The 18557-nt window shown below is 27.1% G+C and overlaps 1 protein-coding gene and 2 pseudogenes across 1 annotated transcript; 2 read left to right on the top strand and 1 right to left on the bottom strand.

Moving 5' to 3' along the window:
- Positions 1–5915: 5915 nt before the first annotated feature.
- On the bottom strand, positions 5916–7313 carry LOC130453078 (uncharacterized). The gene is made up of 2 exons (XM_056792669.1): positions 6554–7313; positions 5916–6460 (listed from the first exon to the last, which is right to left on the bottom strand). The coding sequence occupies exons 1-2, from the start codon at positions 7311–7313 to the stop codon at positions 5916–5918; spliced, it is 1305 nt and encodes a 434-aa protein (XP_056648647.1).
- A 7502-nt stretch (positions 7314–14815) lies between these two features.
- Positions 14816–16056, top strand: LOC130440501 (NADH-ubiquinone oxidoreductase chain 4-like; annotated as a pseudogene).
- Positions 16057–16140: 84 nt separating this feature from the next.
- Positions 16141–17856, top strand: LOC130453077 (NADH-ubiquinone oxidoreductase chain 5-like; annotated as a pseudogene).
- Positions 17857–18557: the final 701 nt, after the last annotated feature.

Genomic DNA, 18557 nt, shown 5'->3' with positions numbered 1-18557 from the left:
ATTTCGCAGATGAATTTTTGAATTGTGTTTAAAAAAACATCTTCTTGTACATGCTCATCGGTAAACAACTCTGGATCTCCAAACTGCATAAAAGCTTGCTGATATTCATGTTTCTTCATTAATATTTTAAAAGGTTTTTGTTTACCTTTCTTAAAAGACGCAGGATTAAAGTCGCAGTCAGTCAATGCATGAAATCCTGGCAAACTTCTACACAAAGAAGGTCCCAAATACTCATATATTTCAGTCAAATTAATATATCTTTGATTGTTTCCGGTGCCTGCGTTTAACCATACATTTGAGTCATCATCTATCAAATTATGCATATGTCCTAGCATAATTATTGCAATATCAGTATCTGAGCATCTTATAACAAAAGTTGCCTGAACGTCTGTATTGGATACATGAAAAACAATTTTAGTATCGGCTTCTTCATGCTCTGGACATGACAAATTATTTATCATCTACATTTGATACGATTTTATTATTATCAACTATGTAAGAGTGACATTGTTTAAAATTAACTAATATTCGTTTATTCTCTAGAAATGGTATCATTTCATCAGATGCCCAGTGTTGAATAAAAAAATCAACAAGGGCTTGTTTAAAATTAATATTCTTAAGTTCCTTTAAAAAATCTGACGGACGAACTTGATCAGGACCAGTGATGTTGAAATGTAATTGCGTAGACTCTCTGCGAAGATCTCTTTCATAATCTTTGTTTGAAGGAGAGAAATATTGATCAAAAATAACGTCGTATCTTGTCGCTTTCACCTGAGTTACCATTAGAAGCATTTTCTTGGAAATTGCACCAAAAGTTTTCGGAATATTTTTCATAGTGTGCAGCATAAAGAAACCATCAATTAATAAGATGTCTATGTGATCAGGTGAATTGTGCTCTAAATCATTCTCCAAAGATTTCATCAAAATTGACTTCTGGGTTTTACAAATTGTCCTATCAATATGACACATTGATAATGGCATTGGAGTAATAGGATATGATAATATCTTCTCCATATCAACTTTGTAATCTAGAGATATGCCTAGAATACGGCCAAAAAAGTCTCTTTGCAGTTTTACTTTTTTTTGCATAATCCACGGTAAAACTTTTCTACTGGCTCCGACACAGCTTTACCCGATGAAATATTAATTAATAGATCTTTCGGCAGTTGTGGGTCAAATGGATTTATAAAGAGATCAAAAGTATCGATAAATTTTTGCAATTGCTTAGTGTTAGTTTTTATAGCATGATTGGTAAGCTCAGCTGAAACATCTTGTCCCTTTTGCAGATCTAAATCTTCATACACTGAACTGATTACTGTGGATCTAATATCATGACTGCGGGCCCATTGTTGACGTGCAGAAATTGAATTAGTAAAATGCACGATTCCAGTAAGTTTCCTCGCTGCGTCAGCGTTTATTGTTTGTGCAAGAACAAGATCAATCGGTTGCTTTGAAAAAGATTGGTTCTTCGAATGCCAAAAAAACCTTCATGAAATTCTTCGTACAAATTTGGATGAGTATTTGCAACGTTTAATAAATTAGAATGATATCTAACAGTCCAACGAGCACAGTTAGGTTGATTAAAAATAAAAAATAAATTCGTGATCTTCGGTAATACGTACTTGAATAACTCAAAATCTCCAACACGAATACTTCTGGACAGAGTTAAGTAATAGTTGATTAAGTTAACATATATTAAATAAAACTGCGCTGTTTTTCCATGCTCGCCGCTTAAAGTTTGTTGTTTGTAAATACAATAATTATTTAATAGTACTTTCAACTCGTCATTTTCTATCTCAAAAGTTGATGTTGGAGTATTTTGCAAACGTACAAGTTCTTCAATAATTTCATTCGACACTTCAATATTATTAAAAGCTAAAAAGGACTTAAAATGTAAAATCTCTAAACCTACTGACACCAACGGATGAAGCCTCTTGCACCGATTAAAGTGTTTTCCGTCCAGAAATCCAGCAACTGAGCCTGAAGCAAACAAACTGCCTTGGACCATAACGTTGGACAAGCCGCAATCAGTTATAAATTTTCTTACAACTTTGAAGTATGCCATCATGATGTGAAACGGTCCTAAGTGAATAAATAAGTTATCAAATTTGGGTGCTTCAGTAGCTTGAATTTGTAAAGCTACTTTTGCTATTGCAAGTTCATAGGTAACTTGAATACTAGCTTGTTTTACTTCATTGCAAATTTTTAAACTTTGCTCCATTGTTTCTAAAACAACCGATGTGTTTGTGGGCGATAAATTGATTGGAGTTAGATAACAAACAACTTGCTTTGGATTGTTTTCATTGTTGCTGATTAAATAATTGTATCCAACCCACATCGGAAGATTTGGTAAATTATAGGCATGACTTAACATCCAAATTGTATCAATGTTTTTATATAATTGTAAATTTTCAGGTAATGTTTCTTCAGCTTCATGAATAGAAATCTCTAAAGTATCAGTCATCTTAGGTTTTTTCATGTATGGTCTTCTTTCTACCTTAGTAACCTCCATTGTTCTCCGTCGTCGTCTTTTCCCCGACGTTCCAGGTTCTTCGCTGGTGGAAGGAGACAAATTTGGAGTGTCTGATTCTTGTGTAACATTTGGATCCACGTTTTGGTAAATTATACCAACAGTGTCATGTAGCGTGTCTTTCCCATCTTTAGTTTCCACAAACCGATCATAATTATCAAACGCAATTCCAGTGCATAAATTTGGGTTTGTTATAATTGCTTCAGGACATATAGTAGATTTTTGCATGGAATGATAAGTTGCTTCAGTTTCTAACTCCTCTACTCCTGGATAACTGATGCAATGGCCATATCTGTGGATGATGTCGATGATATTACGGCTACTTGTCAAGCTTTTTAAAGCCATTCCAAGCTTAATATGCTTTGACGTTTTATATTTACAATTTAAGATAGAATACACAGCATCCTGGCTCAAAGATTTAACTACTCGAACACACTTAAAATTATTTTTTCTTTTACTGTTATTACCTCCAATAAGAGTAAAATAAAATTGGGGTAAGTCTTCCAGCACTGACACTTCACCGTTTTTCAGATCTTGAACAGATAAATGATATGGCAATTTCTTTTTTTCGATTTGTAATACTGATTTCCTCAATATCAAAGCAGCTTTATTGAGAATATCCTGATCCTTCAAATCATTCAACAACGCCTCATCAATGACAGAAACATGTTTCGGAGTAAGTAACTTTTTATTATGATGCACAAAAAACTTTATCTCATCCTTAAATGCTTTTTTTATTTTATGTTCTAAGTTAGAAGAAGTGTAATTCCCCATAACTTCCTGAGAATCTCCAACTTCCTCGTTGAATAATTCCATGTATTGTCTGTGGAGATAAGTCAGAAAGTAACATCGACCTTTCTCAACGATATTTTGTTGTATAAAATTACAAATTTCATCAAAAACAACTTGATGGTGTTTGCGAAGCTCATGCCAAGATGTTTTTACTGTATTCTTCGTCGACGATATTTTATAAGTATAATCTAATTGGCAATTCTTGTGATAATATATTGTTGGATCCGTTATATCTTCTACTTTCTCAATTAATTCTGCCATGTCTTCTTCTTGTTCATGTAATCGCATTAAAAATTGGTTTTTATCGCATGAATGCAACCCTAGTAGTTTTAATTTATGTCTTTTTTCTTTTGATCACAATATATACATGCCTGGGTTTTGTCAGTTGTCATATCACGTTCAAATAAATTATTAGGAGTAAAGGAATTACTATCACATTCGGAAGTCACACAAAGTTCCTCAGAAATATGTGTCGCTGGCTCAACTGATTCAGATTCATCACTAGGTTCAACACTTGGCTCAGGTATTACATTAGGTTCAGACATAGTATGTATTAGCTGGGCTTGAGTTTGATACTACATCTGAATCTAAAGCTATAGAATTATTTGTTTGACTGATGATGTTATTTCAGAATCACTTAATAAATTTTTTTTAGCACTTTTTGAATATTCTGGAGTGGCAGAATAATATTTCTTTGGTAAAGCAGTGAAATTTTTATAGCACTCTCGATGGTAACCATTGTCATACAAATCCTCAGGTAATTTTAAGTCTTTGAATTTTAGGTTATGGATTACTCGCTGTTTTAAAACTTGTTTACATTTTGTAAATGTTTCATTTGTAAATAATATTGATTTGTCATGAGATTGTTTGCAAAATATACACATAAATTTATCTTCTTCCATGGTTTTCACTATCACAAATAACTTAATATCAGTAACAAATTACACAATATAAACAACAAAAACATGTGCTCTTACAGATCCAAACTGCACTGTATACTCTAAGTGGTGCGCCACAGGCACATACACACACGCAGTAGAGTGGAGCAGATGGTAAGTTTAAGAAGGGGAACCGAGTTGCTATGAAACTCTCACTCGCTCTTAAATGCATGTATAGTGCTCTCGCGCTCGCACTCCCAGTTAAATAATTTTTTCATTTAAGGGATGTTTGTTCACTCAAACTTGTCTGACAGATAAAATATAACTTTTTAGTAATTATCTTAATAACATAGGTAAAAGTCAGACATTTGAAAATAAGTAAAGTTCTTTTATTTTTTGTGGAGCTTTAAAGCGTCTGACAAAAGTTCTGATCCATGAAAAGTGTCTGACACTTCATAATACTAGTTCAGTATAATATTCTACAAAATATATATAAATATCAGCCATCAGAATTTAAGTTAAATAACTCTAATTTTTAGTTACCTTTCTCACCTGCTACCTGCCCAGGGATCACTCTGCGAACTCCATAAACACACAGGTATTCTAAGTACATGAGACACTACTGAGAACCTAAGGCTTTATCCATTTGAAAATAAGTTGTGTCTGATTGCTCTGGGATCTTACTCTATCATGTTGTGACTGATATTATTCCAACTCATCTCCATAGAAAATCTCTTCATTGTGGAACACAACAATTATTATATACAGCCAGAGAAAAATATTGGCCTATTTCGTCTAGAAATGCCTGTAAAAAAATTACTAGAAATATTTAATTTGCACTGAAGCCCAACCTAAAGGTTTACAATATTTGATGGGTGATCTTCTGGATGTTAGAATAAATGTTTATTCTCCATTTTTTAAATGTTGGGATAGATTTTGCTGATCCTTTTTTACTGGAAGATCGAGAAACGCGATTTCTTAAGTTGATTAAAAGTTCATATTCAGAAAAAGGATAAACAGATACCACAATCAATTAAAAAACAAAACAGAAACCAAACATCAAAATATGAATCATTTTTCCTTACCATATGTAGGGGAAATGTGCCTATGATGGACCCCTTAAGGAAATATCATTACAACTTTTTTAGTTTTGGACTTATTAATTTTTTTTAGATGAAAATATATACTTAGCTCGAAGTTTATTATAGTATAGGAAGATTTTTCTGCCAAATAATTTCCTGTTTAATAGCATAGCTATTTTTAAAAAAGTAGTCGAGGGGTCCATCATTGGCACACATCTGCCCATGTCGGACCCCTTTAAAATAAATGAAAAAAAAATGTCTTTAAAGTTTTATTAGAAAAAATATAGAACAAACTAACATCACGTTAGGTACAGAGCTCACAAATAAAAGACTTGCAATGGAAGGAAACACCAGCGCACTCATTATGGCACCACGAGTTACATTTTTGACAACGAATCCACTTTTCTTTTGCACGTGACTGCGAGAATAACTCATTGCAGTAAAGGCAGCTAGCATCATCATCTGAGTCATCTTGTCCCTTTTCCAAAAAGTTCTCTAAGGCGGATTCATCTTCATCAGAACTGTCATTTTCAATGACAAGTTTCCGTTTTACTATCCTGGCTTGTTGTTTTCTTATCTTTGTTTCCTTTTCTATAACCTTCTCTTTGAGTTCATGAATTTCTGGTGTTGAATTCAAATGACCAGTTTTTCCCCTTCTTCTGCATTTTTTTTATCAGTACCAATTGCTACAGTTTGAGGGGGAGGACAAATTTCCTTCACAGAAATGTCGAGAACTGACGATGAAGACATGTTAAGACCAGATGTGGATGGGGTTTGAATTTCTAATTCCATTTGGTTCTCGATGATATCTCCTTGAGCCTCGGGAATCTGCTTATCCGTTGCTAAAGCTGGTGCAAACTGCCAGTCCTCGAAGACATGAGGATTGAAAGAATGAATGCCAGTCTTTTTGAACGAATTTATTGCATTTGATGGTACAGCACTCTTCAAATAAGCTTGATTGAGAAGACCTGCTATTTTGAATTGAGTCACTGCCTTCCCCGGGTTTTGACGAAGCCATAATTGAATTTCTTGATCAAAATACGTATGAAGAGGACGGAAGAATCCTACGTCCAATGGTTGAACGTGATATGAACAATGTGCCGGGAAGCAGAACACAATTACCCCATTTTCTTTTGCAAACTGAAGAGATTCGAGACTCTTATGGCTACTGTGCCCATCTAGGAGCAAAAGAACCTTATTGTTATTAGATGCTTTCGTATACTTCACGAAATGCTTTAGCCATCTACAAAAAATTTAACTGGTCATCCAACCTTTTTCTTGTACGAAAGCTATGCTACCAACGGGAGCACCGTTCATAAGCTCATCGTTCATCCTTTGACGAGGGTAAATAAGAGCAGGAGGGATGTAAGTGCCCATGACATTCATTGAGCACACTACGGTCACGTGCTGCCCACGCTCTGCACTGCTGAGTGCACCAACTTGCTTCCGACCTTTTGAAGCGTAAATTTTTTGACATTTCTTTTGGACCGTAGTCAAACCTGACTCATCCATATTAAATATATTTTCGGGAGGAAAGTTGTACTGCTCCAGAGTGCTAGATAGTGCATTGAAATAGGCTTGAATATTAGGCTTGTTAAAAGCCTGGGCTCTAGCTAATGATGTACTTTCTGGACTACGCAAAGAAATTCGTGGATTGCGCTTCAGGAATCCCCTCACCCATTTCCAACCTGCCATTTTTGTTTCACGATTGAAACGATGCTCTATTTTATTTTTTTCGGCTACTTCGAATACCATCCGCCGCAAATCTTTAGAGGTTAAACCAAAAAAACGTGTTTCCATATCAATAATATATCCTGCAATCTCCTCTTCGATGGCTTTAGAGAAAATTGCGGTTCGTCCTCCCAAATTACCCTTGGAACTGTCCTGTTTAGCCAAACGCCTTCGCAAAGTTGTTTTGGGAACATTGAAGGTCTTTGCAGCCAACTTAAAGCCCATACTGTGATCTTGTACGTTCTCAATAGCCTGTCGCATATCATGCTCGTCCCACTGTTGTCTTTTTTTGGATGCCATCTCTATAAATGGAAAAGAAAAACTACTAAAACAATATATTTATTTTGTTTATTTCAGTTCCAATGATGGACCCCTGGTCCATCATTGGGATCCGTTAAGTAGTCCATCATAGGCCATATTGCATAAATCAGATAAAAATCTCAATTTTTTTTTGTTCTCCGCCATAACCTCAATTTTTACTCGCCAATCAACATGCAACAGTTCTATCAAGCTGTAGTAACAAAATCAGATTCTAGCTAAGAGTAAAACAAAAGTTATCTAACATCATGCCATGCTACTTTGTTATATCAATACATACCAATTTCAATTTATTTATTTATTTTCACAAAAACGGTTTAGATTCGCAAGAGCGCTTGTAAACAACTGACTATAAGCATCAATCAACCCAACCAATATGGTGGTAGTGTAATATGCGCGGTAAATTTGAAAATATAGCTAGTGGTCCATCATTGGCGAGGGTCCATCATAGGCACATTTCCCCTAGGTATAAGAACTTTCCCAAAAACTATCAAAGTATTTTCATAAATATGATATTAGTATAAGTCAAAAAGAACATAATACGTTATCCAAATATTTCACTAAATTTAAATCTAAAATACCAAATAACAAAAGAAATAATATTATATATCGAGTGCCTTGTACTAATTTGGACGATGTCTATATAGGATAGACATCTCAGTATTTGGAAAATAGACTAAAAGGTGATCAATACGATTAAAAAATAAAACTGCATTAACGAACAATGGAATATAAAAAAACATAAATCCAATTATAAAGATTCAAAAATTCTTGGCACGGAATCTAACACATGAAAAAGAATATTTTTAGAAATGCTTCACATTCATAAGAACGAAAAAGCTATAAATGATAAAAAAGACCTAAATAATTTAAGTAAAATTTATATCTCTATTTTGTAAATTCTAATAAAACTACAAATAATTAATTTAATTACTGCTATTAGAACAAAGCTCTAATTTGATTTTTTTTTATTTTGATATTTATGATGAAGGTAATCTATACATCAATATAAATACGCAAATTGTCAGTGTCAGTATCATATTTTGATAAAAACTTAAAGAAAAGACGAAACGTCAAATTTATTTGTATTATCTTTCAAATTGAATAAAAACTAATTTTGAAACAGAAGGTACCTAAAATCAAGAACATTTAAAAGAATAGACATATATCAAAGGTCCAAGAAATTAATAAATAATTAAGATTTTCGATGGTTTTGAATTGTATTAATTCTTGTAAAAATTTTAAATTCATAGGTTTCAAAATTCAATATTCAAATTCACGTTGATAGAAATATTCCATATATTTATACACCTTTACCATATATAAAATCAGTTACTCCTAAACTTTCTGGAATCTTTAAATAACAAAATATTAAAATAGCTTACAGTCAAACCCTTAATGTTCAATCTATTTCTACTAATTGAATTATAAAACACCAATCAATAAATTGCCTAACATAGTATATGAAATAGCTTGATAGATCTATCTAAGTATCAGATCCTGAATTTAGATGCTTAGTTGTGGAGGAAGAAATTGTAATCATTAAATTGAAGAATTTATTCTTAATGAAGTAATTCTTTTTGGTTGTATAGAGAAAGCTTCTCAAAAACTAAATAATAAAAAAATTACTATAATAAGGGAAATTAAAGATCCAATTGATGAAACAATATTTCATAGAGTAAAAATATCAGGGTAATCTGAATATCGTCGTGGTATTCCTATTAATCCTAAAAAATGTTGTGGAAAAAATGTTAAATTTACTCCAATAAATATAATAAAAAATTGAATTTTTAAGTAGAAATTATTTAGAGTTAGACCTGTGAATGAAGGGAATCATTGAACAATTCCTGCTATAATTGCAAATACTGCACCTGTAGAGAGAACATAATGAAAATGAGCTAAAACATAATAAGTATCATTTAAAACAATATCGATTGAAGAGTTAGCTAATACTATTCCAGTTAATCCTCCAACTGTAAATAAAAAAATAAAGCCTGATGCTCATAATGTTGCTGGTCTTAGTTAGTTTTTAATCCATGAAATGTTGCTAATAATATAAAAACTTTAATTCCACTAGGAGCTACAATAATTATAGTAGCTGATGTGAAATAAGCTCGGGTGTCAACATCTATACCTAATGTAAATATATGATGAGCTCATACAATGAATCCTAGTAGTCCAATTGCTATTATGGCATAAATTAAACCTAATGTACCAAAAGCTTTTTTTTTCTTCTTTGTTGTCTAACAATATGAGAAATTAATACAAAACCAGGAATAATTGAAATATAAATTTTAGTATGTCCAAAAAATCAAAATAAATGTTGATATAAAATTGGGTCCCCTCCTCCGGCAATATCAAAAAAAGATGTATTCAAATTTCGATCAGTTAATAATATAATAATAGCCCCAGCTAAAACTGGTAGGGATAATAATAGAAGAATTGCTGTAATAACAACTAACAACTGCTCAAACAAATAAAGGTATACGGTCTAATGTCATATCTTTAGGTCGTATATTAATTACTGTATTAATAAAATTAATTGCTCCTAAAATAATTGAAGGTATACCAGCTAAATGTAAACTAAAAATAGCTAAGTCTACTGAAGATCCACCATGTGCGATATTAGATGAAAGGAGGGGATACACCGTTCATCCTGTACCTGCACCTCAAAAACTTATATAATTTATTCGGGGATATGCTATGCCTTTATGGAGCACCGATTATTAAGGGAACTAATCAGTTTCCAAATCCACCGATTATATTTGGTATTACTATAAAAAAATTATGATAAATGCATGAGCAGTTACGATAACATTGTAAATTTGATCATTTGACCTGTTCTGTAAATGATAATCCACGATTTAATTTACTTATATTATTAGTTTGTATATCATCGTAATTAAATATTTTATTAAAATTATAAAAATTTAGAATTTAATATTATAAAATTTATCAGATCAAGGTGCAATTTATATATAAGAAGTAATGGGTTACAATAAAAATATTTTTGGATAATTTTTATTATTAAAAATTTATATTTGGATTTGATAGTAATTTTAATTCGCTTTCATTTAATATGGAATGAGTCGTAACAAAGTAGACTTACTGGAAAGTGAGTCTAGAATACAAATTAGAGCTTGATTAAAAAGTATTTTAGTTACATTAAAAAGTTAATTTTGAAATTCAATTTAATTTGAAATAAGAATTTTATTATTTTTTTAAGTTATAAAGTTTTAATTTAAGTAAAATTTATTTTATTATTAAAAAACAATTATTTAATTATAGTAAATTGTATTGTGAAAGAAAATTTTATTATTAGGGTTTATTAAATAATATTTATATATTTAATTTTTTCGAAGTTAAAAGAGCTAAAAAATTGAAATTTTTATTGTAGAATAAATAATTCCAAATATTTTTTTTGTAATGAAATTTTATTCGTTTTTAAATATATCTAGTTTTTTAAGAGAAAAATTCAATTTATTTATTAATTAATATGAATATTTTTATATTATTAATAGTTAATATTTTTAGGGATGGGCTTAAAAATAAATTTTTATTAGGATATTAATAATGAAATTATAAAATTTGGATTAAAAATTTTCATATTTTGAAGTATGTTATAATTTATAATTAAAATTATATAATTTTCATTTGCTACAAATTTTTTATTAAAATATAAATTTAAATATAAAAAATTTAGTAATAATGATAAAATTAGTATATAAATTTGTAAGTTTGAAATTTTTTTATTAGGTTAAATAAAGGAATTCGGCAAATATTTTTTCACCTGTTTATTAAAAACATGTCTTTTTGTGTTAAATTTAAAGTCTGGTCTGCCCTCTGAATATATTGAATGGCCGCGGTATTTTGACCGTGCTAAGGTAGCATAATCATTAGTTTTTAATTGAAAGCTGGAATGAAGGGTTGAATGAAAAAAAGACTGTCTCTATTTAATTTTTATAATATTTTATTTTTAAGTTCAAAAGCTTAAATAATATTAAAAGACGAGAAGACCCTATAGAGTTTTATAATTTTTTATATAAAAGATTTAGAATTAATTTTTTTATATTTAAAAATTATTTGATTGGGGTGATTAAAAAATTTAATGACCTTTTTTTATATTTTTATATTAATTAATAAATAATTGATCCAAATGTTTTGATTATAAGATAAAATTACCTTAGGGGGATAACAACGTAATTTTATTAAAGAGTTCAAATCGATAATAAAGATTGCGACCTCGATGTTGGATTAAAGTTTATAATTGGTGCAGAAGCTAATTAATTAAGTCTGTTCGACTTTTAAAATTTTACATGATCTGAGTTTAAACCGGTTTAAGCCAGGTTGGTTTCTATCTTTAATTAAATTTAACATTTTAGTACGAAAGGACCAAATGAAAAAAATAATTTTTATATTTTGAATTAAAATAATTATTTTGGCAGATTAGTGCAATGAATTTAGAATCTTTAAATGAAATTTATATTACAAATAATAGATGATATTAAAAGATTTTTTAATAATAATAATTTCAAAATTAATTTTAATTATTTGTGTATTAATTAGAATTGCTTTTTTAACGTTGTTAGAAAGTAAGGTTTTAGGATAAATTCAGATTCGTAAAGGTCCAAATAAAGTAGGATTTATTGGTTTAATTCAACCTTTTAGGGAGGCCATTAAATTATTTAGTAAAGAGCAAATTTATCCTTTTATAGCAAATTTTAATTTATATTATTTATCTCCTATTTTTAATTTATTATTATCTTTATTTATATGAATATGTATACCATTTATTAGAATTAATATTAGGTTTAATTTAACAATTTTATTTTTTTTAGCTGTTTCAAGTTCAAGTGTTTATACAATCATATTAGCTGGCTGATCTTCAAATTCTAATTATTCATTATTAGGTAGGCTTCCTACAGTAGCACAAACAATTTCTTATGAAGTAAGATTAGCTTTAATTTTAATATCTTTTTTATTTTTAATTTTAAGTGTGAATTTAATTGATTTAATTAAATATCAAGAATTTATTTGATTTATATATTTATTATTACCATTATGTTTTATATGATTAGTTTCAAGATTAGCTGAAACTAATCGGACTCCTTGTGATTTTGCTGAAGGAAAGTCAGAATTAGTTTCTGGATTTAATGTTGAATATAGAAGAGGGGGATTTGCCATAATTTTTTTAGCGGAATATGGAAATATTTTGTTTATAAGAATAATATGTGTTTTTCTATTTATAGGGGCAAATTTAATAAATTATATATATTTTTTAAAATTATCTTTTTTATCTTTTTTTTGGCTTTGGGTTCGGGGGACCTTACCTCGTTATCGTTATGATAAATTGATATATTTAGCTTGAAAGGGTTATTTACCTATTTCATTAAATTATTTAATTTTTTGGTAGAATAAGAATTTTTTTTATTCTTATAATTTAGTTAATTATTTTTAGTATAAGTTAATAGAGAATTTTAATAAAGGAAATAAACTATTGTAAGAATTTGACCTGTTAAAATATAAGGATCTTCAACTGGTCGGGCTCCAATTCATGTTAATAAAATACTAGTAGAGACTAATGTTTAAAATAAAAATTTATTTAATGGATAAAATTCTGATCTTAAAAATTTTTTATTATTAATAAATGGAAGTAAATATAGAATAATAATTGATATAACTAGTGCAATTACTCCGCCTAATTTATTAGGAATTGAAAGTAAAATAGCATAAGCAAATAAAAAATATCATTCAGGTTGAATATGAATAGGAGTTACTAGTAGATTAGCAGGAGTAAAATTATCAGGGTTTCCGAATAAATAAGGGTTTCTTAAAGTTAATAAAATTAATAAAAAAATTATAATTAGAGCTCCTAAATTATCTTTAAAGATAAAATAAGGATGAAAAGGAATTTTGTCAATATTACTATTAGTACCAATTGGATTTCTAGATCCTGTTTGACGAAGGTATAATAAGTGAATAATTATAAAAGCAAAGATAATAAATGGTAAAATAAAATGAAATGTAAAAAATCGTGTTAGAGTTGCATTGTCAACTGCAAATTCCCCTCAAATTCATTGTACTAATATATTTCCTAAATAAGGGATTGCAGATATTAAATTAGTAATAACAGTGGCACCTTAAAAAGATATTTGCCCTCAAGGTAAAACATACCCTAAAAAGGCAGTTGCTATTGTTAAAAAAAATTGTTACACCAATTATTCATGTTTCTATTATATTATATGATCTATAGTAAATTCCTCGACCAATGTGAATATTTAAACAAATAAAAAAAGAGGCTCCATTTGCATGTGAAATTCGTAATAATCAACCATAATTTACATCACGACAAATATGAGCAGCTCTGTTGAAAGCTAATTCAATATTAGGACAATAATGTATTGCTAAAAATAATCCTGTAAAAATTTGAATTCTTAGACAAATTCCTAGTAAGGAACCAAAATTTCATATGTATGAAATATTTGATTGAGTTGGAAATGTAATTAATGAATTATTAATAATTTTTAATAATGGGTTTCTGTTTCGTAAGGGTATTTTCATTAAAATATTTGTCGTAGAGGTCCCTATAAAAAGTTTGTAATTTTTACGGTAGCAATTAGAGTAATAAATAAATAATTATTATAATTATAAATAAGTAATTAGGAAAATTAAAATATTTTATTATAGATAGATTTAGGTTTTTATTTAAATCAAATGATTTTGTTTCAATTGTTTGTACTATAATATTTATATAATAATGATCTAAAAATATTAAAATAAATAATAAAATTATTGTTAGTGTAATAATCAATAATAATTTAAAATTGAACTTAAATTTTTCATTAGAGGCGATTCTTGTTATATAAATAAATAAAATTAATATTCCTCCAATCATAATTAAAAATAGAATATAAGAATATCAGTAGTTTAGACTTATAAGTCTACTGATAAGAGCAATTATTAGAGTTTGTAGTAAAAGTTTTAAACCACAGGTTAAAGGGTGACTTATAAAAATAAATATTAATGACAATATAAATAATATAGGAAAAAATATAATTATATCAGATATTAGTTTAAATAAAATAAAAATTTTGGAGATTAATGATGAATATTATTTATATCTAAAGTTTTAAAAGAATCTAAAGTTTTAAAAGAAACCTTATTTTTGGTTTACAAGACCAATATTTTATTTAAATTATTAAAACTTTAATGTTAATATATTTATTAATAATTATATTTTTTTCTGATGGGTTAATATTTGTTTCAAATCGAAAACATTTATTAATAATATTATTAAGATTAGAATTTATTGTTATTTCTTTATATTTTAGGTTATTTTTATATTTAAGAAATATAACTTATGAATATTTTTTTTCTATGATTTATTTAACAATAAGAGTATGTGAAGAAGGATTAGGACTGTCTATATTAATTTTAATTGTTCGTGTTCATGGTGATGATTATATTACAACTTTTTCATTTTTATGATAATATATTTATTAGGGTTATTAATATTGATTCCTTTAAGTTTTAAGAGCTTTTGGTTAATACAGTAATTTTTTTATCTTATCTTTTTTTTAGGGTTACGATATATTATCTTATTGTTTAATTTTTCTAGGTTTTTGAATTTGTAGCTTAATAATTTCAGCTAGAGTAAAATTGTATACTAATAATGAATATTATCATTTAGTTATAATAATTTTAATTATTTTATTATTAAGCTCATATTTGACATTTTTTCTCTTAATTTATGAATTTTTTATTTATATTTTGAAATTAGTTTAATTCCTACGTCAATGTTGATTATTGGTTGAGGATGTCAACCTGAGCGTTCAGAGGCTGATATCTATTTATTATTTCATACTTATTAATATTATTACCAATATAAATTATGATTTTTTATTTAAGAGAAAAATATTATTTAACTATATTATTTGTATGCATCAAAATTCAACTTCTATTTTTACATTTTTATGTATTAATTTAATTTTTTTTGTTAAAATTCCAATATATTTTTACAGTTATGACTTCGTAAGGCACATGTAGAGGCCCCTATCTCTGGTTCAATAATTTTAGCAGGAATTATATTAAAATTAGGATATGGACTTTTACGGTTTATACTTATTTTTAAGCAATTTTTAATAAATTTAAATATTTTTTTATAATAATTTGTTTATTAAGGGGTTTTATTGTTTCTTTAATTTGTATTCGTCAAAGTGATATAAAATCTTTAATTGCTTACTCTTCTGTTTCTCATATAAGTTTAGTTTTAGCGGGAATTATAACTTTAAATTATTGAGGATTATGAGGAGCTTTATTAATAATATTAGCTCATGGCTATTGTTCCTCAGGTTTATTTTGTTTAGCTAAACGAATTCATAGTCGAAGGCTATATTTAAATAAAGGTTTATTAAATATTATACCTAATTTGAGGTTAATTTGATTTTTGTTAGTTTCTTATAATATGGCTGCTCCACCTTCATTAAATTTAATAAGAGAAATGATATTAAACAATAGGATTTTATCTTTTAGTTTATTTAGTATATTATTTTTATCTTTAATATGATTTTTTAGAGCTATTTATTCATAGTTTTTATATTCATATACTCAACATGGTCAATATTATTCAGGATTATATATATTCAATAGACGGTTAATTCGTGAATATTTACTAATAATTTTACATTGGTTACCTTTAAATTTATTGTTTATAAAATTGGAATTTTTAGTACAATGAATTTAATCTAAATAGTTTAATAAAAATATTAGTTTGTGGTACTTAAGATATAAATAAAGATTTTAGATTATTTGTTATATTTATTTTGTAATATTTTTAAATTTGAGATTAATATTATTAGGATTTTCATTATATTTATTGATTATAAATTTAACTTATATTTTAGAGCTTAATTTTATAATATTAAATTCTACTAATATTTATTTTGTTGTTTTGTTAGATTGAATATCTGTGTTGTTTATAAGTTTTGTTTTATTTATTTTTTCTATAGTAATTTTTTATAGGGAGGAATATATATCTGGGGATATTTATAAAAATCGATTTATTTTATTGGTTGTAATATTTGTTCTATCTATAATATTATTAATTATTTCACCAAATTTAATTTCTATTTTATTGGGTTGAAATGGATTGGGATTAGTTTCTTATTGTTTGGTTATTTATTATCAAAATTTAAAAAGTCTTAGAGCTGGAATATTAACTGCTTTAAGTAATCGAATTGGTGATGTAGCTTTATTGATATCTATTGCTTGAATATTAAATTTTGGTAGATGAAATTTTATTTTTTATTTAGAAATTATAAAGGAAGATTATATTATACAATTAATTAGGTATTTAGTAGTTTTAGCGGCAATAACAAAAAGGGCTCAAATTCCTTTTTCTTCTTGGTTACCTGCTGCAATAGCTGCACCCACTCCTGTTTCTTCTTTAGTTCATTCTTCTACATTAGTCACTGCTGGTGTTTATTTATTAATTCGTTTTAATTTTTCATTTAGTAATAATTTAATAATAATTTTATTATTTATTTCATCAATAACAATATTTATATCAGGCTTAGGGGCTAATTTTGAATTTGATTTAAAAAAAATTATTGCTTTATCAACTTTAAGACAATTAGGTTTAATAATATCAATTTTAGCATTAGGGGAATATAAATTGGCATTTTTTCATTTATTAATTCATGCTTTATTTAAAGCTTTACTATTTATGTGTGCAGGTAATATTCATAACTTATTTAATTGTCAAGATATTCGTTTTATAGGTGGGTTAGTTAAACATTTACCTCTAACATGTACTTATTTAAATATTTGTAATTTATCTTTATGTGGTTTACCTTTTATATCAGGATTTTATTCTAAAGATTTAGTAGTTGAATTTATATCAATAAATTATTTAAATATTTATATTTATTTAATTGTTCATATTTCTATTGGATTAACCGTTTCTTATAGGTTTCGTTTAACTTATTATTCAATAATTGGAAGTTTTAATTTTATGTCTTTGCATATTATTCAAGAAGGAAGAATAATTATATTAAAAGGAATAAGAGGGTTAATTTTATTTGTGGTTTTTAGAGGTAGATTATTTTCATGATTACTTTTTTCTACACCTTATTTTATTTGTTTAACTTTTTTTATAAAAATATTAACTTTATTTGTAATTATAATTGGAGGGTGGTTAGGGTATGAATTAGCTAAATTTAAACTTTCTTATCAATTATTAACTTTAAATTTTTTAACTTCAAGGTTATTTATAAGAATAATATGAAATATGTCTTATTTATCTACATTAGGGGTTAATTATTTACCGTTATATATAGGAAAATTATATTTAAAAATTTTTGATCAAGGTTGATTAGAATATTATGGTGGTCAACAAATATCAAAAAATTTTAAAATGTTAACTTTAATACAATTATTTTCAATTAATCATTTAAAAATTTATTTATTATTATTAATTTTTTTATTAATATTTTTATTATTAAATATTTACTTAAATAGCTTATAAAGAGTGTAATTTTGATGAAATTAAGGAAGTCAAAGACTTTTAAGTATTTATAAGAAAAAATCTAATTTTACAATGAAAATGTAATGTTTTTTTAAACTATATAAATAGAAATAAAAACAAAATTTCATTGCTTAAGAATTAAGTTAGAAGCTTATTCTTGATTTTCTTATTTCTTTGATTGGAGAATAACTCATTTTGATCATTAACAGTGATAGACCTCTTTTTGGATTCAATTAAAAATAAGGATTTATATAAAATCAAACTTTTAGGTCGAAACTAAATACAATATTTTGCTTCTTATTTAAGATAAATTGATTTATTCAATAATTTTTAAATACAACTTAAATGTTATAATTAACTATTATCCTAATTAATTCAATTTAATGCTCCTTGGTTTCATTCATGGTATAAACCTCACAGTAAAATAAAAATAAAGATAATTAAAATTATTGAATAATTTATAATGTTAGAAATTTTTATTGTTATAATTAATGGTAAAAGTAAAGTAATTTCAACATCAAAAATTAAAAAAATAATTGCAATTAAGAAAAAATGTAGAGAAAAGGGAAGACGAGCTGAAGTTTTAGGATCAAACCCACATTCAAAAGGGCTTCTTTTTTCTCCATCATAATATCTTTGTTTAGAAATTAAATTTAAAATAATTGTTAGTAGTATTAAAATTAAGCAAATTATTATTATTA

The sequence above is a fragment of the Diorhabda sublineata genome, chromosome 2 (assembly GCF_026230105.1).
Source record: "Diorhabda sublineata isolate icDioSubl1.1 chromosome 2, icDioSubl1.1, whole genome shotgun sequence".
In the NCBI taxonomy this organism is placed as follows: domain Eukaryota; kingdom Metazoa; phylum Arthropoda; class Insecta; order Coleoptera; family Chrysomelidae; genus Diorhabda; species Diorhabda sublineata.
Note: the sequence above shows the minus strand (reverse complement) of the source record. Positions and strands in the feature narration are given on the sequence as shown.

Excerpts from the sequence above, each read along its gene's own strand:
- LOC130453078 (XM_056792669.1), bottom strand. The coding sequence starts at position 7,313 with ATGGCATCCAAAAAAAGACAACAGTGGGACGAGCATGATATGCGACAG. Across the intron at positions 6,461-6,553 it reads AGCTTTCGTACAAGAAAAAG|ATGGGCACAGTAGCCATAAG; the intron begins GTTGGATGACCA and ends TTTTGCTCCTAG.